The sequence below is a fragment of the Panthera pardus genome, unplaced genomic scaffold, assembly GCF_024362965.1.
Source record: "Panthera pardus isolate Hobbes unplaced genomic scaffold, ASM2436296v1 HiC_scaffold_17, whole genome shotgun sequence".
Taxonomy (NCBI): Eukaryota; Metazoa; Chordata; class Mammalia; order Carnivora; family Felidae; genus Panthera; species Panthera pardus.
Window position 1 is genome coordinate 277,542 of NW_026526732.1, and position 27,162 is coordinate 304,703.

Sequence of the window (27,162 nt, forward strand, 5' to 3'; positions counted from 1 at the left end):
TGGCGTCTCTGTTTTCCTGCCTCGGGGCATCTGGGCTCGAAATCGTCTTATTCCTCCTCCACCTCCAGCCTCCCAATCACCAGCAGACTTAGCGCACAGCGTGTTGTCTGCCCGCTGACAGGCATCACTATGAAAACGTCCGGCTGACTTCGGCCCATTCCTCCCCTCTCCGGTCCACCCTCCACAGCACCCACAGCCTGTGTTCTTAGAAGAAGGTCCAGCCACTGCCCTCCCCAGAGCGTCGGAATGGCTACCACAAACCTTCACCCTAACATTCAAGGCCCCGGCGTCCTCTTTCCAGTCCACCAACACACCCGCTAGAGACCACTGCCATGCGGTCACAGTGGAACAGCTCCATTGTTCCTCAGGCACAGTCAAGCCTTCCACAGCCTCACTTGGGCTCCCGGAAATGCGCCCCTTCTGGGCCTCCCCACCCCCCACCTCACAAGCCCCTCTCCCGTGACGGTTCACCTCAAGTGGCACCCTGTCTTCCGCTCCCAACTAGAACCCACCTTCCCTTGCCTCACGGTGCTTCGGGCCACACACAGCTGGGAAAGGAGCGTGGGTCGGGAACCAGCAGGGGCCGGGTCAAGACGGGAAAGGCAGAGAGCCCAGGGCGATGCCGCCTCGTACTCGACACGAGTCCCGGGCTGGCTGAAAGGCAGACCTTGCCCTCCTCTAGGCACTGAGGTACCTGCAGGCTCCACTTCTGCACTGCCGTCCTTTGCCCGCGTGCCTTTCCCTGTCCTGTCCTTCAGGCAAACTGTTCCGGTGGCTCCAAGTTCTCTCTCTGAAGCCAGGCCCGAGCAGGAGCTGACCAATTCTTCTGAGCTCGCACTTCTAGGCTACTGACCACGACCAGCCCGCCTCTCCCCACGCGAGAGGGAGCACAGATGTGATCTTGTAAAGGGTCAAACTTGCAGTTAGAGGCTTGAGTTCAAAGCTAGGGTCTGCCAAGTACTGGCTGTGTGTCTGCAGGCAATGTCATTTAGCCCTTTCACAACACGTTCTCATGTGAGGAGGGAGGCGAGCGTGTCTCCCGAGAGCCGCGTGACAAGTAAGGCCAGCGATGTGAGGAACAGCCTCCAGTAACTACAAACAGCCGTACAAAGATACATCAGTGGAGAATCATCTCTGCATGGTCCGTATTAAACTAGCATTCTCACATCCAGCCTCATGATAAAACCAAACCAAATAAACGAGCAGAATTAGATTTAGGTCTTCTCTGTCCACTTCCCTCACTTCGAGTGCAGTCTGCTCGGATGGTGTCCAAGTCTGTGTTGAGAGCAGGCCTTTCCCCATGCGTACCTCTCCTTCTCTACTGTCCAAGCACGCTTCCACCTGGGGTTCAGATTCTGCCCTCCCTCCAGTTTCTAACCCACATTCTTTTCCTTCCACGAAGCACCTTTTAAGGATGCTTGAAGGTAGGATAATTTTAACTCCTTAGTACTTTTTCACCTGTAATTCTCTTAAAGTACATATTGCATTCTACTTTGTACCGTAATTTTTTATGTTACTAAAGGAACTTATCTGCTACAATGTATGTAATGGAGGAAGAGGTGAAGGACTTCTCAAGACAGGAGAACCCATGTAGTTGTACAGGACGGAGGGAAGGAGCCACCAAGGGAAAGGCCCTAAAGGTACGAGAGAAAAGGAATACTGCCTTCAAGGTTCAGTGAGACACAGTGTGACGGGCACAAGGGGCTCAGCAGTGGGAGAAACAAACGAGACCCTGCCCTCACGGCACCGTCCCGAGCATGACATTCCAGTGAGGCATGCGCTACAGCAGGTGGGTGGCTGGTCAGGGCTTCTCCGAGTGAGTGACCGCCCAGATGGGACAGAAGACTAGTAGCCATGAAGCAGCAAAGGGGCGGGGGAGGTTCCCAAGAGGCAGAGGAGCACGTGCCGGGCCATGACAGACAAGGGACTGACCAGGCTAGAGAAGTGGCCGTGGTGAGGTGATGGCAGGCCGTGGCCTGCTTAAGGCTACTGTTTCTACCCTAAGAGTTACAGAATAAGGCTTCATTTCTGCATGCAGCATGGCCAGCGGACTAGAAGGGGCAAAAGTCTACACGGAAGAGTTGTCAGCCATTCCTGAGTAATTCAGACCAGAGACCACATATGCTAGGGTGGTGAGACTAACTGACTAGGTACAAGTAACAAGACAGGGAGAGAACAGTTACCAGGAGTGGTAATTGCTAGGTTTGTAACTTGTGCACCGGGAATGGAAGATGGTGACACTTCGTTACGAACAACGGATGGTTTGTGGGTAAGAGACAACACGTGTAACCCCCCTAGCCTCACACGTAACACGTGGTTCATCAATAGCAGTCCTCCGTAAAACCTCCCAAGGGCTCTGTCACTTTCAGGATTAAGTCCAAACTCCTAGTGGGGCAGGTAATAATCTTCCCAATCTGGTTACATTCTACCCTTTCCAACCTCTCTCCCCATGGCTCCCCTCAGACCCTGTCCTCCAGCCTACTGTTCTACCACGTGCCCCAAAGCAACAAAGATCTGCTTATTCAGAACAAATATCGGCTCTCATGAAGGTCTGGTTCCACTCCACCTCTTCAGTAACTTCTCTCTGTACTTAACCCACAGTGACCTCTCCTTCAAATTTCTAGAGCTCTCTTCTAGAACAGGCATGTAACAACATCCAGCATACTTTATAATGTGAGTTTCCATATGCATTATGTCATACTTCCTAACTACATTGCCCTGTTCTGTGTCCCCCACAGTGCCCTAACCGCTGCAAGTAGTCAATAAAGATCCATGACAAATCCATTAATGGATATACTTTCAATCATGACATGTCAGATTTGGGTGGGCACATCTACATACCTTTAAGATTTCAGGGTCTGAAACCATGGTTACTTGTTGTTTGATTTCAGGCTCCATATTCACAAGGTCTTCTTGTTTAATTCCAGGGTTTGTACATATAGGTGTTTCTAGCTTAAATTCAGAGTCTGCACGCAGAGGTGATTTTTGCTTGAATTCAGTGTGTGTACACATGGGAACTCCTTGCTTGGATTCAGAGTATGTACGCATGGGAACTCCTTGCCTGTATTCAGAGTATGCATACATGGGAACTCCTTGCTTGGATTCAGGGTGTGTACACACAGGATCTCCTTGCATGGATTCAGGGTGTGTACACACAGGATCTCCTTGCTTGAATTCAGGATGTGTACACACGGGAACTCCTTGCTTGGATTCAGGATGTGTACACAGGAGGAATCCTTCCTTGGAGCCAGGATCTATACACATGGGAACAGCTTGCTTGGAATCAGGGTCTGTAGACACAGGAACTCCTTGTTTGGACTCAGGATCTGTACACACAGGAACTCCTTGCTTGGATTCAGGATTTGTCCACTTGGGAACTCCTTGCTTGGATTCAGGATCTGTACACATGGGAACTCCTTGTTTGGATTCAGGGTCGGTACACATGGGAATTCCTTGCTTGGAATCAGGGTCTATACACAGGGGAACTCCTTGCTTGGATTCGGGGTCAGTACACATGGGAACTCCTTGCTTGGATTCGGGGTCTGTACACATGGGAACTTCTTGCTTGGATTCAGGGTCTGAACTCATGGATCCCACCTCCTTGTCCAAAGTTATTAAACCCTTAGGTTTTTGGAAAAACCATGGAGATTTCTGTCCTGGCAAAAGATATGATGCCACACCCTTATAAAAAAGAGCTTTGTTTGGTCCCAAAGGTAACATCTCTTCTAGCTTTTTTTCACCTTGATGCAAGCGAAGAACTTTAGATATATGGTCTGCTACAGCTAAGATGATGTTCCCTTTTTTGTCAAAGTTCTCCTTTACAGAGGTATAGGAAGACAAGCACTTGTACCGAAAGCTTTCAAACATGCCTTCTGGAATAATATCGTTGCCAAGCAGGCAGGCCAGAAGAGGAAGGTCTGCCAGGCTAATATCTAGACTCTCACAGAGCTTCTCTCTACAGAGCATGACAGTATCGAGACTGTCCAGACAGAGCTCACTAATTGAAAAGTAGGGACAGGTATCATAGATTAAGTAGTCGGTGTCTTCTCCAAGAATACCAAGACAGTTATTCTGGAGGCCATAAGATGCCACCTCATAGTCGGCCTCTTGCAACGAACAAAGAGTTTCCTGACCCAGGCTCTTCAAAGCAAATCGTGTAAATATGGCCAGCCCTGAGGGGATGAAGAACATGTTTCTGCCAGGCTGCTCCTTATGTGACTTGATATAATGGAAAATCCTGGAGATCTCCCTGTTGTTCTTTAGTCTTCGTTTCACCCACTCATCTCTCTTATCCTGCTCCACCATGCCATCAAAGAAGAATATCAACCTGATGCCAACAGCTGTAAAACTCTTAACAAAATCCCGCAAAGCAGAGAAGTATTCCCGCCACTGGCCACCGCAGATCCAAGATTCAGGAGTGTACCAGTATCTGAGACAACACATGGCATCAACCACAATGGTAGGAGTACATCCAGGATGCTTGCTTCGGTGGTGTTCTGCCAGTTCTTTGAAATTCACTACTGTACATATATGTGGGCAGGTACTGCCCACGAATCCCTGCAAACCTCTCACACCCATAACTGGCCTCCTGGAAAGGATCTGGAAAGGAAAATTAAATGAGTTGTTATGACATTATCACTAGACATAGGATACCTTTTAAAGTAAATAAACAGAAGACAATACTTAATATTCGCACTCTATTTTCAAAACACTCTAGGCACTAACAAGGTATGTAACATGGCATACCGGTTAGAAGCCTAACGAGTTTTCACTGAAGACAAAGAGGAACCTTAACCTAAGCATGAATCACCAGAGTCGGCCTTCGTAAGGACAACACAGCGCAGCAGTCCTCTAAGATTTGTATTAAAACTATTAATGAAGGGTAACAGTTCTCAAAAAGTCATTATTTCCCATCTAGGAACTCAAGCAGAAGTTAATTTTGAAAGCCCCAAACACAGACAGATGCACGTAACACGGATGCTTCTCAAAACCATCTTGCTGAGTGAAAGAACGTAGGCCAAACGGGAATACACTCCATGTGACCCATTTGTATGAAATTCTACTTCACCGAGAGTGGGGCTGATCTGTGGCACCAGAGAGCAGGCGGTGGTGGTCTGGGGTAGGGCAGGTGGGAGGGAGGGATTTACATAATGGAAACTCTTGGAGTGATGGGTATGCTCACCACCTTAATTGTGGTGATAGTTTCACGGGTAAACACGGGCTAACCCTCGTCAAACTGTAAACTGTAAGTGGCTTACTATTTATCAAGTATACCTGAATAAAGGCATCAAAAAGAAAAACACATAAAACGTGACCCTGTCAAATGTAATATCTGAGTTGGTGACTGGCTTTCAGTGGAAAACTGCCTACTCTAAAATGCAAAAACAGGGGCACCTGGGTGCCTCAAGTCAGTTAAGCATGTGACTCTTGATTTTGGCTTAGGTCATGATCTCACAGTTTGTGGGATTGAGCCCCACATTGGGCACTGCACCGACAGCATGGAGCCTACTTGGGATTCACTCTTTCCCTCTCTCTCTGCCCCACCCCCACGGTCACTCACTCGCTCTCTCTCAAAATAAATATATAAACTTAAAAAAAAAATGCAAACACTGACAAAGTAGTAAAAAGACTTCAAACTGAAAATCTGGCAAAATCCTAAGCAGAGTACTTTGTATAAAAAGTAAGGTGTCCTATGTATAATAAAGGATGTAACATATGACATTCTTTTTTTTTTTTTTTTTAACTTTATTCATTTATGGAGACAGAGCGCAAGCAGGGGTGGGCCAGAAAGAGGGAGACACAGAATCCAAAGCCGGCTCCAGGCTCGGAGCTATCAGCACAGAGTCTGACGTGGGGCTCGAACTCATGAACCGTGAGATCATGACCTGAGCTGAAGTCGGACGCTGAAGCCACCCAGGCGACCCATGACATTCTTCAAGTAGGTAATAACATCTGTCACTGGTCAGAAAAAATTCCATGATGACACCTTTGATCTTAACGGCGTATAATTTTCACTTTGGTTTTCTTTTAAGACTCATCATGGCTTCATGTCCACTGAGAGAACAAAGAAAAAGTCCTTATTACACAAATAGCTACGGGAGGACAAACAACGCCTCTCCAGGCTCGGGACCGAGGGCGGCAGCCATCAGCTGCCAATGCGCATCGGTGACGTCCAGCCTCGCGGCGCGCTCGCCTCCTACCAGACGGCACTGGGCACTCAACACACAAAATCTCCAGTCTTTAGAACATCTCTGACAGGCAAAACACTATAAGCTGTACTTTACAAGTGAAGAAACTGCAAATAAACCACTATGTTGAGAAAAGGTACCCTCACACAGGACCGTCTTTTAAGAATTTATTGCCTGTTAATGGACACCGGCCCCTAGTAGAATCCGAAGTTGCGTATCTGTTTAATGGCCACAAATATTGAAAATATATAAACATGGAGTGGATATAAATCTCACACATTTATGTCGAAACTTAGAAAGTCTTGCCCATTAAGTTATTGAATATACCCCCCAATCCACTGCGGAAAGAACCCTCATAGCATTTACCTCGGGAACATGACCAAGGTACGAGTGTCTGAAGCCCAAGCTGGACTTCACGGTTATTTCAGCTACAAGGAAGTTCTACGGTTTGGGCCTCTGCGTGCGGACCCTCTGTTGACGAAGGTTCCGCTGTGTTTCTGAGGCCAGACGGTTTTTCTCCCGGTGTCACAACACAGCAGTCTGGCCCAGGTTCGGAAAGAGAACCAAAGAACACACATAAGGGTGGTCAGGATGGATTAAAGAAACGATGCTTAGAGCGCATACACTGCGGGCCATTATTCGGTGCCCAGCTTTGCAAACAGCAGACTTGCGCGGTGTACCGAAGGCGCTCTTCCGGATTCCGACTCTGCCTGCACGATGACCTGAGACTCCCCCGCTTCCACCAGGTTCCCGGGGGGTGCCCAGCATCCGACAGAGCCCACCGCCGGCGCAGGATCCCCCCCCATCCAGCCCACCGGCACCGGTGGGACCTCCCGGTCGGCCACTGGCTCGCGCGAGACGCACGTGGAGATCAAGCTGGAGCGAAAGAGATCAGCGCCCGCTCCCACACAGACGCGGGCTCCCGTTTGTGCGGCGGCTCCGCCACATTCGGGTTGGCTGCCTTCCCTCACCGAGAAAAAGGGATTTTTGTTTCAAGCATTTTTCTGCTAAAACCGCGAGTGACAACACTGAGCTGCTCCAAACACTCTCCTCTTTATTTTGGGAGAAGTCGGGCTCAGCCTCTGCTTTGATTTTATTCAAATGTTTGCGTCCTTTCCCACCCAGCAGTGAAAAGCTCACCATTGTAATTAAACATGTACGGGTTTTTCCTCTTTCGCACTGCCAATTTCTCACATTCTGAATCGCAAATTACCTCAGGAATGTTCCGCTACGACGTGCTCTTCTACAGTATTTACAAAGAAAACCCCGGGCAGGCGAAGACCTGGGACTGGTGACTCTGGACGACATCTTCCGGTCCTTCGGCTCTGAGGCTCACGCCACCCGCCCCTCAATGAGACGCCTAGGTTCACATGAAATGAAACGGCTAAGAAAATAAATTCCGTGGACACTACCGTCTTAAATAATTGTAGGTTTCCTTTTTTTGGTGAAGCCTTTTGCTGCTAAGAGCATGTACGGCTGACCCTTGAACACAAGTTTGAAGTGCATGGGTCCACTTGGACGTGGATTTTATATGTACATACATACATATATATATATATAGTACAGTATGATTTTATATATACATACATACATATATATAGTACAGTATTATCTTTTCCTTAGGATTTTCTTAATAACGTTTTCTTTTCTCTAGCTTACTTTAAGAATACGGTAGACAATGCCAATGTCACACAAACTGTATTAGTTGAGTGTTACCAGTACAGCTCCGTCAACACGCTATTAGGAGGTAAGTTCTTGGGTGGGGGTCAGAAGTTTATTTGCAGATTTTTGACTGTGCGAAGGGGCCAACTGTACTGAGGTTTTCATTCTTTAAAGGTGGTTTTAAAGGTGACTATAAATATACACGTACATATACCTACATATGCACAATTTTCATTATCTAGATATTGTTCAGGAAGAAAACAGATGTCTCATTAGAGGAGTTTCTTGCCCAAAGTACAATCTGGGAATCACTTCCATTAATGCAGGCCTCCTCAGGGCAGATGATGTCACTGTGTCACATCCCCAACACCCAGCACTGTGTCCGACATGCCAGGGGCCCAGTAAGTACTTGCGAATAAACGAATGAAAAGAAGGCATTGAAGTTATGGACTCCGTCTGCAGGCAAATAAAGAGTAGGAAGCAGAGACCCTGCCCTCAAGGAGCTGACACTGATTTGGGAAACAAAGCCTCAAGGCAGGAAGTTGATGAAGGAGAAGCAGGCGCACAAGTACAGAGCGTGTTACACGGGAAGGGGCCTCCTCCTAGGAACGGCATCCCTCTATACAGCTGGACCAGTCCCAACATACTGGTTACCGGGAAATGAGGACGCAGAAGATGAAAGAGAAATCCCGAAGTCTCTTTATTCACAACCTTCGACGATGAACACTTAGAGGAATGAAAGGTGCAGTGAGTGCCTCAGCACAGACACATCTCTACACCGCCACTGACAGAAGGGGCCGAGTCCCTCTGGACACAGGGACAAATGGACTCATGGACAACCCACAGACGGGGGGGGCGGGAGGGACACCTCCTACCCAGAGATCAGTGTTTGCAGAAGGACAATCGGTAGCAGCAGCTCTGGCCACCCTAAAGCACCAGCATGCAACAATGTCAGAGCATACTTTTGCAATGGGCATGCAAGTTAACGAGGAAGTCTGTACAGGGGACGCAGGTTCAGAGGGCACCGAAGAGCTGGAGTTCACTGAAATGAGCTATTTTCAGCCGGAGACAAATTCAGCTGAAGACCTACAAAGCAATGAAATCAAAACTTTGGGGTTTACGTTTATCAGACAGAAATAATTTGTATCTGTACAAGACAAAAACCTATAAATTGACACATGGAGCATCAGCATCTGGGCTCCAATCAAGAGTAAGTGGCAAAGTCGGAGAGGCACGTTGGGTTAGAAAACTAAACAATCTTGGGTGAATCTGTTAAATAACGGCCCGCACGATGGTGACAAAACACACGGTCCTCCTTTTTCTTTGCTTCATTTCCAAGTCAGGTGTTTCCTTCCCCGGTCACATGCTGGCTGGGCCCGCGCCTCAGGAAGGTCACCTTGTCGCTGGACGTGGGGCTTCTTTCCCTGGCTCCCCACCAACCTCACCTACAGAGGGAAACCGACAGGGACCCCCTTCAGCACAGCAAGGCAAGAAAGAGGACTGAAAACTCCGTGACATGAATACCTATGCCACAGCAGCACATGGGTTTGGCCCATGGTGGCCATGCTTTGGAGCCCCTCCACCCAGGACTCATTAACTACCGAAAAGATGCCCTACCGAGGCAGATTTCCATCAGACTCCTCCGGGCCCTCCTCTCAATAAGGCCTCAAACTTGGGCATCTGCGTGCATCCTGGCTGAGTCCAGTCTCAGCAAGAGTCCTGCTGAGTCTGTCTGGAGAAGATCCCTGCCCTCAATAGATGATCACCCTCAAGATCCGATCAAATGCGTCATCCCCTTGGTTCTTACTGCTGGCAGGCTACAAATCCCCAGGCATCTTTGCTGTGTTCAAAGCTGAGCCCCATCTCTCTCCCTTAGTGGAACACCCCTATTGCAATAATCTTGAGTAAAACCTTCTGTACTGTTTCAGCAAGCGTCAGAACATTTTTTCTCCCACACCACATCTCTATAAAGCTCTTCACATGAGAAACGGAAAGCCTATAGCTATTCTGATGTACACCGTACGTACATCATACATGCAGGGTGTCCTGGAGGGCCCTCCAGGACACAGTCGGGCCATGACCACTGGTGCCAAGATCCAGAAAACTGGCGCATGGCTGATGTAGGCACTCAGCAGCTGCTAGGTCAACAGGTCAGTTCCCCCCCCCCCCCAAGCAGTGCCCTAGGGAGAAGTGACAGACCACTAGGCAGTATAATACTGTCAATAAAAGGGAAGGCTCTAGTGAATTCAGATTCTAACTTCCACTCAACAGCAGTAAAATACTGAGCAAGTTACTTTATTCTGTAAGCTTCATTTTTCTTATCTGCAAAATGAGGGGTATAAGACCTGCCTCATATACTGTGACGCAATTTCACTTGTATTACAAATTTATTCATAAAGCATACCATCATCGCCTAGGGTTAGTAAAATCATCACAGCACCAGTCAAAATTCTTAAGTTATCTCAAAATTTAGAACAAAGCTTTATAAGTTTTACTGAGGTTTTACTGTATTTATGATTTTTACAAGTTGGTTTACTTTTCACTATCGGAAACATATTCACAAAAATGTTCCTAATTTAACAAGTAGTCATGTCCTTTGCAGAAAAGTCAGAGATAGCACAAAGGGGGAGGAAAAAAAAGACTACTCATAATCTCATCTTCCAAAGACAATGACTACAACAATTTTAGAGTACATATTTCTAGCCTTTTTTTATTATTACTCATTGTTTTTAAAAATAGGGATACTTTTCTGTAATCTACTTTTTTGTCTTAATTGATCATGAATAGATTTCCAAATCATTCTGTTAAACTTCTCCTGCAGTGTCACTTTTAATGGATGCACAATGCCAGAGAGAAGAAAGTGAATCCCATCTGTGTATGTAAATCTTTGAGCCCATCTCTGAGCACTTCCTTGGGACAAATCTTGGATATGAAACTGCTGAGTCAAGTAAAAGCACATATTGGTCCTTTTTTCGACAAGATATCATTTGTAGCTGCCACTCATTAGCACTCAGTTCTCCTCAACAATACCAAGGGATCTTGTCTGAACATACATCTGGTTTACTCCTTCAGCAAGCACCTTAGGTCACTGACTACGGCAGACCCTCTCTACCAACAAGACACAGGGGCCCTGCCCTCCAGAGGGTTATGCTTCATCAGGAAAACATTCAACCAACAACAGTCACTTGAGCATAGCTACAGGCCAGAGAAATGGCACAGAGCTACTCAGCAGGAGGACCCATCCGAGATCAAGGATCCACAATGGCTGTCCTGAGCCAGGGCACTAGAAGTGAGCCTTGACGAAAGGCAGGAAAGACGGATGCGCCAGACGGAGATGAGACAGCAGGCAGGTGGGAGGCACAGGAGAAATAAGGAGTGAAAATGTTTTAAAGTTTGTAAGATATCTTTTTTTTTAATCAGTAAATGGGTGTTTCTAAGGTGCTTAAGATACGTGTTCTATTCAGCAGTTTTACCTGCAATGCTACTTATGTGTTCCTCGAACATGGAAAATGGAAAAAAACAAAACAAAAAACAACCTCTGTGTGGCCAGAACTCTGATTTAAAGGAGGAAGAGTGAGGCGATGATGCTGCAGACAGGGCCAGATAGCACAGGGCTCCCAAAGGACACATAGGCACCTGCACTTCTTCCCAAGGGAGACCAGGTACTGGTCATCAAGGCTCCTAAACAAGAACATTTTAGAAACACTCACCTGACGTGGTGGAGAAAGGCTGGAGACAGGCAAGACTGGAGATAAATGACGGGGCTCTGGGAGGCACTGGTTGCTCTAGCTGCCCAACATCCAGACACCTACTCTGGAAGAACCCTGACACTGGTGGGGTGCAGAGTCCTAACTCCCATTGCAAGACAACAGAGGAAGAGACCCTCTTTTGGCCCCCACACACGTACCAAAGGCAAGAGTTCTAAGTTCCCATATTTGCTCCATAAATGTCCATCTAGTGTTTACTGTACTCCAGGCCCTGTGCTAGCGGCTGTGGACACAGCAGCAGGCAAGGCAAAGTCACTAAGATATGAGCCCTGAGAGAGGGAGTGAAAGGCACAGGGTCCATCAGAGAAGAAAGCCTGGCAGTGTGCACACGTGTGTCAAAATGCACCATACTGCACACTTACTCTAAAAGTCCCGCAGCAGACATCTCTAGTCCCACGGGCCCATGATCCGTTTTTCAGACTTGCGACAGGCATGCTGTACCAGCCAAGAAGGAAAAAGAGCTGGTGCTGGGCAGCAGTGTGTGTGCCACATCAGGGCACCTGCCGGAGGCCACAGACAACAGGAGAGGCGAGATTTGAACCCATCGGCCTCCAAAGCCTATGCACCTTTTACTAAGCCACACCCCCACCTAACCGTCACATCGGAGTGGTCTGGTTGCTGCCGGCTCCAGTGCTGGGAATTACCCTGTGGGTGTCCTCAGCCAGAGAGCTCTCCTTCCTGAAGGTTCTCCCAGTCATAAGGGCATTAACAGAATAATCAGGACTGAAGGAGCAACCAGAGCACTGGGCCTTTCCCTAACCCACTGCAGCTCTACAAAACCCCTTAAAGGACAATGACACATAATGTGAAAATCACTGTCACTGAACACAGGTGAAGACACACGTATGCATGCACAAATTTATGCTTCATTTATTCAGAATTCAGGGTAAGAATCAATATAAACTCATGAGTTAAGGCTAAAACAATTTATTCGTAAGAGACTTCTTCAAGCTCTTATTTATATCTACAGACTATTTCTTTATTCAGTTCTAACAAGAAGCTTCTATGTCCACAGAAGAGAAAAATATGGAAAGGGCATCTGAAGCAGGCATATGTACACCAATGGCAGCAGGAACTGCTGAGGGCTGACAAGGAGAAAGCAGAAGAACAGGAACTCTAAAAAAACCCGAGAGACACAAAAACTCCTTACAAATAACAGCGGAATAGCTTCCCGCGCCTCAACAAGTTCTAACAGTGTTTACATCACAACTAACAAATTATGTTTAAAGTGTTTGAGATCATTAAAGCAAGTTTATACTACATCCAATGCATTCTATTAACAAAGCAGGGAAATGTTATATTTTACAAAGACTGCCACCCTGAAATGGGAGATTTTAGCGTTTACTGGGCAAAAACCCAGAATTGAACTATCCAGAAAACTCCACTGTTTCAAACAGAATTACCTTCCTCTTGTCCTGGGTGGCGATGGTTTGGATATAACTGACTTTACAATAACGCAACTCTGGGCTACAGCGCTAATGGGAACAGTAGTTCAGCTGCACAGCCTCGTGGAACCTCACGCGTCCCGGCAGGACTCTGCAGCTAGACAGGCATACTGAAGGACCTACTGGTTTGGTCCACGTTATAGCAAACGTTCTACAGCAAAAGCAGTGGGTTCCTTCTTGTAAGGATGCTCAGGAGCTGGGTTTTTGGTTGGCAATGTCTGACCGGAGACAAAACATTTAATCTCTGTAGATCATCGATTCCCTTTTTTGTACAAATTAAATAATGATTTACCTCTCAATTTGGTAGATTTTAAACTACTGCTACAAAATGCTTTAAAAATATGTTATTTTATGTAAGTAATTTAAGGCTTAAACAACACGTTTTTAGTCTGTGAAGATCTTCCCAACAGCACTTTACAAAGAAACATATGTAAAAGCAAATCAAAATAAAAAGTTATTCATACTTATTACGAAGCCTTATGAAACTAACTTACAGCATAGGGGTTACCTCACTTTCAAACTACCGAAAGGATGCAATTAATGCCCCTGAAGGATTTTCCATGTATTGCTGTAGCTTCTTCCAGAGATAAGAACTGCTTTTATGACCTCAATCAAACAGACTTTCCTTCTCACCATTAACCTTTTCTTGAAAAAGGTGGCAACGCAGCAGTGAAATCAATACAGGCATCGCCGCAAAGGTTCTGCCAAATGCATGCCCCTCCCCGGCTGAGGGTTCCAGCAGGAACTGGGCTCCATTCACTCCTGTTCTGTCTCCAAGCCCCGATGATTAGCACACACACGAAGGGGAAAGTCTGAAGGACAAGAATGCAAACAGCAAGACAGCAGGATGTGACAAATGGCCAGTTTCACAGGGATCCAAGTTGTGCAGGGCCTGAAGCCTACACGGTTGGGGTCCTTCTTTTTAAAAACTACAAAATTACAAACACAAGACCACTGAGGTCTTTCCCAGGGTCTTGGAAGGGGCTCATGAAAGTGAGGGACCCTGAAACCTGGTCTTCATTAGCTTCACGGTAAATCTACCCCATAAACGACACCCAGGTTAAGGCTCAGGGATGGGGTAGGACCTCAGATGCCACCTCCTTGTCTTCTCAGTTTGCAGGCGAGAAAACAGCGGGCCAGAAGTGACCAGAGGAGAGGGCGCCACGTGTCGGAGAGATTAGGGGTTTAGAAATTATACAAGGTAGGTAAGAGGGAAGGTGGTTCAGAGACAGTGTGCGTACAGACATGGGCAGTGAGGGGTTTGGCACAGCTGGGATGCTGTCAGCGCTGTTCCTGAGCACAGCTGGTGAGGAAGGACAAGTGCAGCTCTGAGACCAGCGTTACCACACAGTGGGCGAGAACCACTTCGCAGAGCTTAGGGATGGCAGGAGACAGGGTGACGAGGAAATCTAAACACAGACAATGTGTGAAGGCTGTGCCGGTGCAGAGAGGCTAGCTCCTACGAGCAAGGCCCAAACAGGGGCAGGTCACTGAGCACATGCAGACGTGAGGCCATGACTCACAAATGACAGAGACCAAGGACAAAAATAAAGGGCGAGGTGACTAGAGGAACCGTGAAATACAGCTCCAGGCCAAACAACTTAATACGCTTGGGAGGTGAGCAGTCAGCAGCCTGATGCTCCAGACTTGCTCCCCAAGCCATTTCTCACTCTCTGAGTCATCTCAAACGTCAAGCCAAAAACCTACAAGTCATTAGAAATACCAACACCTCATGCCTTTCGCATTCAACTCACCTCCAAGTTCTCTCCACTACCATTTCCGGGTTTAGGTTTTAAAGCTTCTCTCCTGCACAACCGCAAAAGCCCTCTTGTCATGATGTACCATCACCCCACGCCATCATCCTACACCTGCCAGGCTAACTCTTAATAATGACATCTGATCACTTCACTTCCTTGCCCCAAATTCTCTGTAACTTCCTGCCATTCCCCATCGCTAGGCTATTATCTTCTACTTCTATTACCTAACCCTACTTCTTTAACCCTCAGCTCAAATCCCCGCTCCTGCAAAGACACTTTCCTGCCCCTGCTTGGCCACCGTAGACAAGTCGTCCTCTCGGCTATCCGTACACTGGTCTGCCGTCTTTTCATCTTCCTTTCTGCAAGGACTTAGCACTTGCTAGGGGCTGGAGCCCCGGCTGAGGACAGCCCAGACATGCCTGGGGGGAAAGGCACACAAGTTTTGAGACGCGAGTGCAGACATCAGAGGACGCCTCTCTGGGGGCGATCACACAGTTGTGCGCCCGGGTAGCCGAGAAGAGCGGAGCCGGCATTGGCACACATCTGTTGAGGGGACCGTCAGGTCAGGACCCGGAATTGGCACACGTCTCTTGAGGGTCGGGTCAGGACGACACCAAAGAGGAGGAAGCGAAGGTCGCAGCCGGGGGAGGGGGGGGGTGGGGGGGGGGGGGGTCGGGAGGTCAGGGAATGAGGTGACCGGGTCGGAGAGGCCCAGGAGGGGAAAGGCGGTGGGCGGCGATTCCCAGGTACCCGGAGCGGGGCGGCGGGGCTGAGGGCGGGCAAGGCCGCGGAGGGCTCGGACCCGGGCCAAGGGACCCGCGACGGGGTTCACGGCCGGGGCGGCCGCGACGGCGCAGAAACGCGAGCGCAGCGAGCCGAGCCCGGCAGGCGGAGAGCGGTCGGGACGGCGCTGGCCCCGCAGACCCGGCCCTACCTAGAGATACGCCAGCACAGCCAGAGACGCGCCCGCACCGCCCTCGGCCCAGCCGCAGCCGTCTGCGCACTTCCGCTTCCGCCTCAAGCGCTTCCGCTCGCGGGAACCTCCCTGCACGGGGGGCGGGGCCTGCCCGGCCCGTTCCCCCGGCTCCGGGGAAGCGAGTTGCGCAGGCGCCACGCCCGTGTCCTTGGAAACCGCGCGTTGCTTCCTAGGTCGGGGTCACACGGTTCCTGCGCCTCCCGTGGGCGTCGGCGGGGCGCCGCCTCTTTCCTCTCCTTTCTGCCGGTGCTGCGCTGCGGGCCGCGGGTGGATTGAGGCTGGCCGCCTGGGCTCGTTCGCCCTGCTGGCCTGTGGGGGCCGACGCTACCCGGAGCCCCTGGCGCCAGTTTTTCCGGGACCCAGGTGACCGCCGCGGCCGGCTCGGGAGAAGGTCAGGCTTGCCTGAAGCCCGGCTGTCCCGAAAGGCTCTTGGGAGGTTGCCGCTCCGTCGGAAAGCAGAGCGCTCTCTGAAACCTTTTCTAAGTCCAAACGGTGCAAAGCGAAGAGTACACCACTTCGCTTTTAGGAAAGACCTGCACTGGTGCCCCGGTGGCTTTTTTCATGCAAGCGGAAGTCCTCTTCGGATTTCTTTGAGTTAGCGGAAACGCGCTGACGAAGTGGGGTGACAAACTTTGGGAAACCGGGGCAAACCTGTGTTAACCAACACTGAATGTGCCCATTTACGCGTGAGGTATGGGGAGTGGGAGTGGGGAATACGGAATCGGGTGCGTGATCCTGGGCAAGTTGTTTTTTAACCTCTGTACGCACAGCTTCCTCGACTCTTTAGTTGGGACGGTAATGGTACTTCCCAGGCAGTGCTTACGAGGAATATAGCAGAGGGGCGCCTGGCGGCTCAGGAGGTTAAGCATCCAAACCTTGGTTTCTGCTCAGGTCTTGGTGTCACAGTTCTTGAGATTCTCTCTCCCTCTCTCTCTGACTCTCTGCTGCTCTCGCTCTCTCAAAATAAATAAACTTTAAAAAGCAAAAACAAACCAAAAAACAAAGAATATGGCAGAGCACTCAGCCCTTGGTAAGCACGTGCATTTTAGCCATTTGTTGGCATTGCTGTCTGTGATGATGATGATCATAATTACCCTTGAAGCCGAATTTATTTACTGGGCAGGTTTTCTGGTCTGAATGGAGTGAGATTTCTGGGGAGAAGCAAGGACAGGTGCAGAAGCAGGACGTGTTAGAGGAATTTCACGGACTGTAACCTATACATGAGAGAGTGGTGGCACATAAAACTGGTTGGTGAACAGGATCACCTGGTCATGCAGCGTCTCCATCTCATGTTAAGGAGTTTGGACTCTGCTTGTAAGCCACCATATCCACCTTATTTGGAAAACCGCTTTAAGATCAGTCAAGTTCACAGTCAGGACATGCTCCCTTAAGGCTCAGATATCAGGCAGTCCAGACTATACCCAATGTCCGTTCCTCTAGCTGCAATGCCACCCTTTTCTCTACAACCAAGAGAATGTTTCACTGGCCAAGTGTGATAGCAGATTAGCCTTTAAACCAATGTAATTTATTTTTAGGTAAATTATGGAGGAAGTTAAATTATTAGTAATACCTAATTATTTAGGCCGCATCTCAAAACCTGTCTGTACACACAACATATCTGGTAGTGCTGCTGTGAACCCCAGGGAACGAGAGGCTTCCGCTGAAGTAAAATGATCAAATGCTGCTCTCTTCAGAGTCTCTTGCAAAGCACTTGACAGATCAAGCACTCAGAAAGCATTACCAAACTGCAGCGACACCACATGTATGTGTTACATCTGAGAAGGAATCTCTCCACCCGGCATACAAGGCTTTCCTTTCTGGCTGACTTGAAAAATTTCTTTCGGTAAAATCAACAGTGCTTAGCAGCTACTACTGGTTGGGTGCCACACCAAGAAGGATGCGAAGTGGTCTCTCATCTTAAGGGACACACGTTGCAGTTGGGAAGACAAATGAACATACATTAAATATTGGGAAACAAGTGAAACATAGTGTAAAGTTTATAACATGCGGATGAAGAAGGCAACAAGAAGATAAAGTGTGACTTGAGCCTGGAAGGAAGTGGAATCTCAGAAAAGGAAGGTCAGAAGGAGAAAACCTAGGAAACAAAAGGAGTTCGGAAGGAGCGAGGGGCAAGCAGAGACACCAGCTGCAGCCTGTGGGGACCCAGACAGTGGAGGCGGAGGGTGACAGGCCAGCCAAAGCTCCTCAAACTGCCTTAGGTGAGTCCCACCACTTGGTGGTCTTCATCTATCCCACAGAGCTTCCGATAAGCATGTCTGCCTCCCTCCGAAATAGACACCTGTGACCGAGGATTGACAGACATGTGAGGAAGACAGAAGAAAAGGAAAAAACAAAAAACTAGAAGAAAGAAGAAAAATATTGTAAAAAAACCCATTATTCTTCTGCCCCTCCCCCATTCATACTCTGTCTCTCTCTGTCTCAAAAATAAATAAATGTTAAAAAAAAAAAATTAAAAAAAAAATTCTTTGCAATCTCTGAAGATTATCCATGAGAGAAACAGAGAGGGAATATGTAAAAGAACATTCCAAAAATAAGAGCTCTTGAAAATTATAAAAGCCATGATAAATTTAAAAAGTGTTTAAAAATTTTTTTAATGTTTATTTATTTTTGAGAGAGACAGAGACAATGCGAGTGGGTTAGGGGCAGAGAGAGAGGGAGACACAGAATCAGAAGCAGGCTCCAGGCTCTGAGCTGTCAGCACAGAGCCTGACACAGGGTTCGAACTAGGAGCCATGAGATCATGACCTGAGCGGAAGTCGGACGCTCAACCGACTGAGCCACTCAGGCGCCCTAAATTTAAAAAGTGTTTAAAGTTAGAAGATAAATCTGATGATATCTCACAGATATTGGAACAAAGAGAAAAATATGGAGAAAGACAAAACATAAGAAAATTAGAAGATTAAAGTTTGACATGTGAAAAACAGGAATTACAAGAAAGAGAAAATGAAGAGGAGGAAATACTCAAGAAATAATTCAAGAAAACTTCCCAGATGTAAAAGACACGTTCTTATATTGAAAAGGATTGCCAAATGCCCAGCACGACAAATCTAAAATGATCCACACTAAAGTACATCATGAAATTTCAGGACACCAGCGATAAAGAAAAGATCCTTAAAAGTTTCCATAGGGAGAGGCACCCTGAGTGAACCAAGATGGCCGCTCCCGTGGATCTGGAATTGAAGAGGGCCTTCACAGAGCTTCAAGCCAAAGTTATTGACATTCAACAGAAGGTGAAGTTGCAGACATACAGATTGAACAGCTAAACAGACAAAAAAGCATGCACATCTTACAGATACAGAGATTATGACTTTGATAGATGAGACTAACCTGTATGAAGGTGTAGGAAGAATGTTTATTCTTCAGTCCAAGGAGGTAATTCACAATCAACTCAGAGAAACAGGAAATAGCAGAAGAAAAAATTAAAGAATTGGAACAGAAAAAATCCTACCTGGAGCAGAGTGTGAAGGAAGCTGAGGAACACATCTGGGAGATGCTGGTAGCACAAAGGGCACAGTAGGAAACCTCTAGTGAAAGCTTCCTGCCCCCTTCCACTCCTGGCAAGGGCAGAGGGGCCTGTTTGGGGAAATATCCTCTCTTCTGCCCTGATGGGCTTTTTATTTGAGTGATCTGGTAACCCCGTGCTTTCTACTTCACCCTGATCCCCTTTTCGATCCTGGCTCTGCCTGCCACCCCTGCCCAACACTCTCCTCCCCTGGGGTGAGTCAGGAACACCCAGGAAAGATGGGGGCCAGGACAGATAGGGGAGCTCTGCCCAAACCTACTACTAGTTATGCTGGTTAGACCAATAAAAGGCATCTCCCCCCCCCCCCAAGTCTGCCTTTCTTGAGAACCGAGGGCCAGAGGCTTTCAACCTCAGCTCTTCCCTGACCTGTCCCCCTCCAGAGCTTTGGCTCTGTTCCTTTCGCATTGAAGTCTTTCCTGGTTCTTTTTGTTCCTTTCTGTTCCTTTGAGCAAATCCTTCTACTTCTGAGCCTCCATGCAGATCAGGAAGAAGAGAGACCAGGAGATAACTGAATTTAAGTGAACCTTGGTGGCATTCTGCCTAAAGATTCCTTCCCTGCTTACTCCCACATGTTCCATAAGAAAATGCAGTCAGGCTGTCTCCTGGTGGACAGTACAATCCTAAGGCCTCCTAGAGGCTTAGGGGCAGTGGTGTGCTGAAGCTGGCTTGTACTGACTCAGGAGAGCCAATTATTAAAAACCAAGTTATGTAAATAATCATATTTTTTTATTTTTATTTTTTTTATTTTTATTTTTTAACATTTATTTATTTTTGAGACAGAGAGAGACAGAGCATGAACGGGGGAGGGTCAGAGAGAGGGAGACACAATCTGAAGCAGGCTCCGGGCTCTGAGCTGTCAGCACAGAGCCCGACGCAGGACTCGAACTCACGGACCGCGAGATCATGACCCGAGCCGAAGTCGGCCGCCCAACCGACTGAGCCACCCAGGTGCCCCTAAATAATCATATTTTTAAGAAGGGTAATAAATATTCAGACTTGCCCCTTCCTAAAAAAAAAAAAAAAAAAAAAAAAAAAAAAAGTTTCCATAGGAAAAAAGAAAAAGGTCACATTTAAAGGTTTGGAAATCAGAAGGGCATGGAAATTCTCAATTGAATCCCAGGAAGCTGAAATTCAGTGGAGACTTAACTTTAAAATTCTGAAGAAAATAATTCTAACACTAAATTCTACTCTCACTCAAAATATTAGTTAAGTGTGAGGGTAGAATAAAGATATATTGAGATATGCAGCTCAAAAATATGATCTACCAAATCCATTCAGAAACCTGCAGAGGGATACTCTCCAAAATTAAGTAGTCAGGAAAGAGGGATATTTAGGACCTGGGTAGCAGGGAATCCAAGTGAAGACAGAGGAGGAAAGTAAGTCCTAGATAGAGACCATTTAAACTAGAGCAGGTGCCTCCCAGAGATACCTTCCTCATCCAGGACAGTGACACCCATGAACACCTGATGTGTCTGAATACTTTAAAGGAAGATCTTTGGAGTTTGGTGATGATAAGTAAGAGGTACACAGAAACGTCAAGCAAATATATTAGGCAATTGTTGAATCCAGTAAAGACAAAAAAGTGCACAAAAAATAAAATGTAATCACCGCATGTGCCTCAGCTGTGAATAATTACCTAGCTTTAGTAAGGCAAATACATGGGGCATCTATGTGGCTCAGTTGGTTAAGTGCCTGACTTCAGCTCAGGTCATGTTCTCATGGTTTGTGGGTTCGAGCCCCATGTCGGGCTCTGTGCTGACAGCTCAGAACCTGGAGCCTATTTTAGATTCTCTCTCTCTCTCTCTCTCTCTCTCTCTTTGCCCTTCCCCTGCTCACACTCTGTCTCTGTCTCTCAAAAATAACAAATCTTAAAAAAGAATTTTTTTAAGAAAATTCTATTTGAATGGAAAACATTCCTTAAATGACATCTGTTAAAAAAAAAATTGAGGGGCGCCTGAGTGGCTCAGTCAGTTAAGCATCCAACTCTTGATTTCAGCTCAGGTCATGATCTCCTAGTCTGTGAGTTCGATGCCTGCATCGGGCTCTGTGCTGACAGCTTGGAGCCTGGAGCCTGCTTCCGATTCTGTGTGTGTCTCTCTCTCTGCCCCTCCCCCACTCACACTCTGTCTCTCTCCCCCTCTTTCAAAAATAAACATTAAAAAAAATAATAAAGTAAATACAGAATGGTAATTTAATACAAAAGGATGCTATAATTGTTTTAAAAAATGGGAGGCAATCTTATACGTGTTCATAAATGCGTGTGTCTGGGAAATCCGGTGGAAGAGTTAAATCTTCATCTGCTAGAGCTGGTAAGTCCATAGACAATACGTGCAAGGGAATAAGACAGACATAACATTAGAGACTCTTTTATAAGAAATAGGAGAGTAAACATTAAAAAAAGGCCCCGGGGGCGGGGGGAGGGGTCGCCTGCTCGGCTCAGTCCATTAAGCCTCTGGCTTCAGCTCAGGTCGTGATCTCACACTTTGTGCCCCGCGTTGGGTTCTGTGCTGACAACTCAGAGCCTGGAGCCTGCTTCGGATTCTGTATCTCCCTCTCTCTCTCTCTCTCTGCCCCTCCCCTGCTCGTTCTCTCTTTCTCTCTCTCTCTTTCTCTCTCTCAAAAAGAAACATTAAAAAAGAAATAGAGTAAATTTTAAAAAACAATAGCGAAGAGTTAAGTTAGAGGAAGGAATTGAAAGTGGGAATGCTTGATGCAGGTGATTGCTATTTTTTGTTATGAATCTGGAAATCCTACTTGAATTTTAAAATCTGTAACCGTATTACTTTGGTAAAAGAAAAAACTTTAAGTTTTAAAGAGTTGTTAAATAACCAGTGCAAGTGGTAGTAAGTGGCACAATTGTTGTTCAGACTCAAATCTGTCTAAATTCTATAGGCTTTAAAATTTGTTTTACAACTCCAGCGCACAATAGTGAAGGAAGGGAGAAGCCAAAGATTCTTTTGCAGGCCCCTTTCCCAGGACACTAGCAGAAAGTTGTACATGGAAATCAGCATAACAGAAGCAAAAAAGTTACATGGGATTATTCAGGTCCTTTCCCCGCCTCCTGCTTGGCACCACACATAGGTGTTTCCTATGCCCTATTGTGCACATCAGACATGAATTGTAAGGAGAACCTAAAAACAGGATGGCAGATTTACATAAAAGAGAAAAATAGGGAAGGAAAGAAAAGAAGAAAGAAAGAAACTAGGTTGAAAGTAGGGAGAAGGGAGTTAAGGGAGAGTATAAGGGTGAAGGGAAAGCCTTCACATCCACTGAGAAACAGAAGAAACATGGAGCATGAAATGAGCTTGGGAAGGGTGGGATCAGGGCGGGTTTCTCTTGGTAACAAACAGCCTTTGAAATTTATTTGGAGTTAGTTTTAATTTTATTTGAATGCTGAACTGAATTTCTTTGAACACAACCACATGGGTTGATGTGGTTTCATTTGAGCAATAGTTCACCATCCAAAAACTGGGAAAGAAAAAAAGCCATAACCATAACAATACACTGACTTCTACATGGTTAGTCCACCTTGAATATTACTGAAGTGTTTTATGGCTGTTACAAAGTGTCACACAGAAAGAAAATGAGCCTCTTCCTCTGGTCATTGTTATGTCTGCTTGTGACTTCTGGGCCCCTGCAGCCATCATGCAGTCGTGGGAGGGAGTTAAGCAACATTTGAAGTCAATCCAAAGCCAGTGGAGCAGAAACATGGAGAGTGCCTTGTGCCTGGACGATGCGGTTAAGCCAAAGATTAACTCACACAAAGACCACCTCCTAATTCTATTTGATGGTGTCCCTTCCTTATAGTTAAGTGTGTTCAATTAGGATTTTCTGTTACTTGCCACCGAAAGTATCCTGTTTCAGCTTCTGCCCATGAAGGAATAATTCCTACAGAACTTGTCCTTCCACTTTAAACAACTAGAAATCTAGACAAAATATATGAAATGATTATTTTCAGGGAGTAGACAACAGGAAGTGGAGGGTGGAGATTCCCGAAGGAAGGCAAGCCCAGTGGCTTGGGCTAGATCTAGCCTTGATCAGCAAAGGTGCTCAGTGGAACAAGACTGGTTCTTTGATGAGAGCAATGAAACTGATAAACCTGTAGCTATATTGATCACAACAAAAAAAAGAAGACAGAGATCACCCATATTAATGATGGAAGATGGAACCACAGAGTTTACTTACACCGAAAGGTTAAAAGAAGACTATTTGAACAGCTTCGGATAAGAGGAAAAAATCCCTTGAGCCTGGGGCGCCTAGGTGGCTCTGTCGGTTAAGCGGTTAAGAGTCAGCTCCGGCTCAGGTCATGCTTTCACGGCTTATGAGTCCGAGCCCCGCGTTGGGCTCTGTGCTGACAGCTCAGGGCCTGGAGCCTGCTTCAGATTCCATGTCTCCCTCTCTCGCTGCTCCTTCCCCACTCGTGCTCTGTCTCTGTCTCAAAAATAAACATTAAAAAAAATTGTTTTTTAATTCCTTGAGCCATAAAAACTACCAAGCCTGAGAAGAAATAGAAAATCTGAGTAACCCTATATTCATTAAACCATACATTTATTTGTTAAGTTGAATTTCTAAGTAAAAACCTTCCAACAAAGAAAACTCCAGACCCACGTAACCTCACTGGTGAATTCCATCAAACATTTAAGGAAGGCAAAGTAATCCTATACAAACTCTTTCTGAAAATAAAAGCCTTCTCTACTCACTGTATAATGCATGTAGTGGCAGAGAGAAGACCTAACTTTCCTTTGCACCTCCAGCCTCCAAGACAGGTGAGTGGATGAACACATGAGTGAGTGACTGAAGTGGCCTTCTCACTGCCATGTGCTTTGGGCAAGTAAATCTGCCTGTAGCCCCAGCTGTGAATAGTGACTTCCATAAGCCCATCATGGTTTTCCCATTTGCCTTGACTATGGTCAGTTCAGTGGTGTCCTGTGACTTAGTTCCAACCACTGAGAAGTGAAGGTGGTGGTGGTGGCTCATTCCTAACTCACTCCTACTGGGCCCCTAACAACCTAAAAACAACTGTATTTCTTGCCTTAATGAACCTACTAATGTAAATAGTAACAGTTCCAACTACCATTAAAAGAAAGCAGGGGCACCTGGGTGGCTCAGTCGGTTGAGCATCCGACCTCGGCTCAGGTCATGATCTCGAGGTCTGTGGGTTCGAGCCCCGCATCGGGCTCTGTGCTGACAGCTCGGAGCCTGGAGCCTGGAGCCTGGAGCCTACTTCGGATTCTGTGTCTCCCTCCCTCTCTCTGCCCCTCCCCTGCTCATGCTCTGTCTCTCTCTCTCTCAAAAATAAATAAACATAAAAAAATTAAAAAAAAAATAAAAGAAAGCATAGGTTTGTGACTGTTCCTAAAAAAATCCAGACTCACAACCATGCCCCTACATACCTACCAGCAGTGAGCAGCTTACAGTTTGAAAGCAGTTTACGATCATTAGTTATTAGTGATAATGATTGATAAACAGCCACCACCCTGTTCCCATAGCTTTTTAAAAGCAAACCTTGATGGAGTGCCAGTGCTGTCCCCATTCTGCTTCCGGGGACAGGGACGTATCATAGGGGAGAGACTAAGAATTTCATAGTGGGCAGGGAGGAAACTCGAAAAGCAAGGAGTGCAGCTCAAGAAAGCATGCCTTACTTTTTGAGATTAAGAAATGTGCTGATTTGAAGGTGAAAGACATTTGCCGAAATTTGTCCCCTCTTTTTTCTCCAATACTTAGGCTGTTTATTGGGGTCCCTTTCTCTCCAGCCCATTTACTGGAGTAGGGCCTTGCAAAGCCGGTCTCCTAGCAGCCAGTGCAGAAGGCCCATTCGTATCACAATGGACGGGAAGGAAAGAAAGAGCCTGGTTTGTTTAAACTGCCTCTGTCTTCATTCACAGCCTGATGTCCGTCTGCATTGTGACACCCACAATGGCACTAAAGGACCCATTGTGGCCGAAAACAAATCAAAACAGAATAAGGGATGCTAAGAAAAAGAGCCGTGCAACAAAATTGCTTTAAAAAACCTAAGTCTTACGTCTGAGATTTATGTTACCTTTTGGCTGCGCGGCCTATTGCCCGGTGTTTATAGTAACCACTGGAGTTTAATCAAAAAAAGATAAATGCCAACTTCACGTACGTTTTTAAGGGCGGTACACAGGGAGGATGGGTGTGCTGGGCTGCTTCGGAAGCTGTTTAATAATTGTCGTTCTTTGTTTGCACAACATTTGGGGAGCCGCACTCTGCACTTTGTGTTTATTTTCCTTCTGATAAACGTGCCCGAGCTACGCCCATGTGGCCCAACAGCGGCCCCCACACGGTCGCGCCCGTCCGCACCCCCACCCGCTGCCCGAACCGACATCAGATGTTGCAAGAACCACGCCCAGTTCAGCGGGCAACAGGTGGAAGGTTGAATAGCTTCACACGTTTTTCGGGAGAGGGGGTGGGGAAAGAGAGAGAGAAAAAAGGAGGGCGGGAGGGCAGGCTTTCGGGAGCCGATTTAAGGATTAGATCAGATGTTATTGCTAGTGAAAAATTAAACAGCCCGGTGCTCTGGGGAGTGCAGATTAATATATTTAGTGACTGTGCGCACAAAGGCTGCTCATTGTGGCCACGTCTGAATGCCTGTGAATAGGATGGAACATATGCGGCCTGTCACCGCAGGTGCCCACATCTGTTCTCCCCCGGGCAGATGCTCACAGAAAAGGGGAGGTGGGGAGGTGGGAAGGACAGCGCGCTCGAAAGCTTCGCCTCGCCCAGGGCTCCTCGGCCGCGGCCCCGGGCTGCGCGGGTTCGGCGGGGACCCTCCGTGGGGAGGGCCCCGGGCCAAGCCACGTTTCCGGGCGACTCCGTTTTAGAGCCTCGGGGCACAGGGTCGCAGCCCCCAGGCGCCCCCCGCCCGCGCCGGCCGGGTGATTGACGGGCCGCCCCAGGGCCCCGGCGACAGGTGCCCGAGACCCGCCGCCCCACCCCACCCCCCCCCGGGCGGGGGCGCGCCCTGGGGGAGTAGGGCCTGGGGACAGGGCCGGCCGGACGGCGCCCCTCGACGCCCTTTCTTCCCTTCCTCATTGTGTGCCAAGTCCGAGGCTGCGGTTTCCAGGTGCGCCGCTTGGGCCCGGGACCGAGGATTCCCGCCGCGGACGCGGACAGGGGACTGCCCCGCGTTCAGGTCTGGCCTCCCAGAGGCCGCACCCCTCCAGGGGCTCACGAAGGGCGCGCCACGACCCTGCCACCCCTCCGGGTCGCCGCACGCGGCTGGCATGGGCCCGTCCCGAAGTCGACTTGGGCCCTCGGGGTGGCCCTGCGTCACCCTAGCGCCGCACCTGCCAGTGGCTCGCGGGGGTGACCGGCCTCACGCCCATGCCCCCCTGGCCCTTGCAACCCATCGCGGGCACCTCTCCGAGCCACCACCTCTGGGGAGCCCTCCGGCACTGCGCCGCAGTCCGGCACAGCCCCTCCCGGGCCGTAGCAGCCTCCGCCCCACGCCCCCCTCGGGGCCCCCGCGCGCTCAGTCGCAGGAAAGTTCTGAGGGGCCACTCGGGGCGGGCGCGCGGCGGCGGGAGCAGCTGTGCGGTCATCCGATCCGGGACAAAGGCGTGCCCGCCGGTGCCGGGCCAGGTAAACACGCGCTTTGTCATGGAGATGAGCGCGGGACAGCCCGAGCAGATGATCCGCGGGTTCGGGGAGCCGCGGCCGCGGCCCGGGACGGGGGGGAGGGGAGCGGCGCGGGGGGTGGGGACCCGTCATCTGCGCCGGGGCCGCCAGCTGAGCACGCGACTCGCCCTTTCTCATGCAAATCAGCACATGCCTTTGCAACTCGCTGCGGACCTGCGGCCTCC

The 27,162-nt window shown here is 48.1% G+C and overlaps 1 protein-coding gene and 1 pseudogene across 17 annotated transcripts in view; one reads left to right on the top strand and one right to left on the bottom strand.

Moving 5' to 3' along the window:
- FAM120B (family with sequence similarity 120B) overlaps positions 1 to 15,862 on the bottom strand; it is a 94,947-nt gene extending 79,085 nt beyond the window's left edge. For 3 of the 17 annotated variants that reach the window (XR_008422801.1, XM_053904251.1, XM_053904248.1), the window contains exons 1-2: positions 14,817 to 15,385; positions 2,842 to 4,599 (exon numbers count right to left, since the gene is read on the bottom strand). Coding sequence is in view for 13 of the 17 variants with exons in the window: in XM_053904251.1 (XP_053760226.1) it covers positions 2,842 to 4,599; positions 14,817 to 14,897 (1,839 nt within the window). In the remaining 4 variants the exon portion in view is untranslated. Of the gene's footprint in view, positions 1 to 2,841; positions 4,600 to 7,401; positions 7,426 to 14,816; positions 15,393 to 15,753 lie in introns of those variants that run through there. The other 14 variants (XM_053904242.1, XM_053904243.1, XM_053904241.1 and 11 more) reach the window with 11 other exon arrangements.
- Positions 15,863 to 18,297: 2,435 nt separating this feature from the next.
- Positions 18,298 to 19,643, top strand: LOC109245455 (prefoldin subunit 1-like; annotated as a pseudogene).
- Positions 19,644 to 27,162: the final 7,519 nt, after the last annotated feature.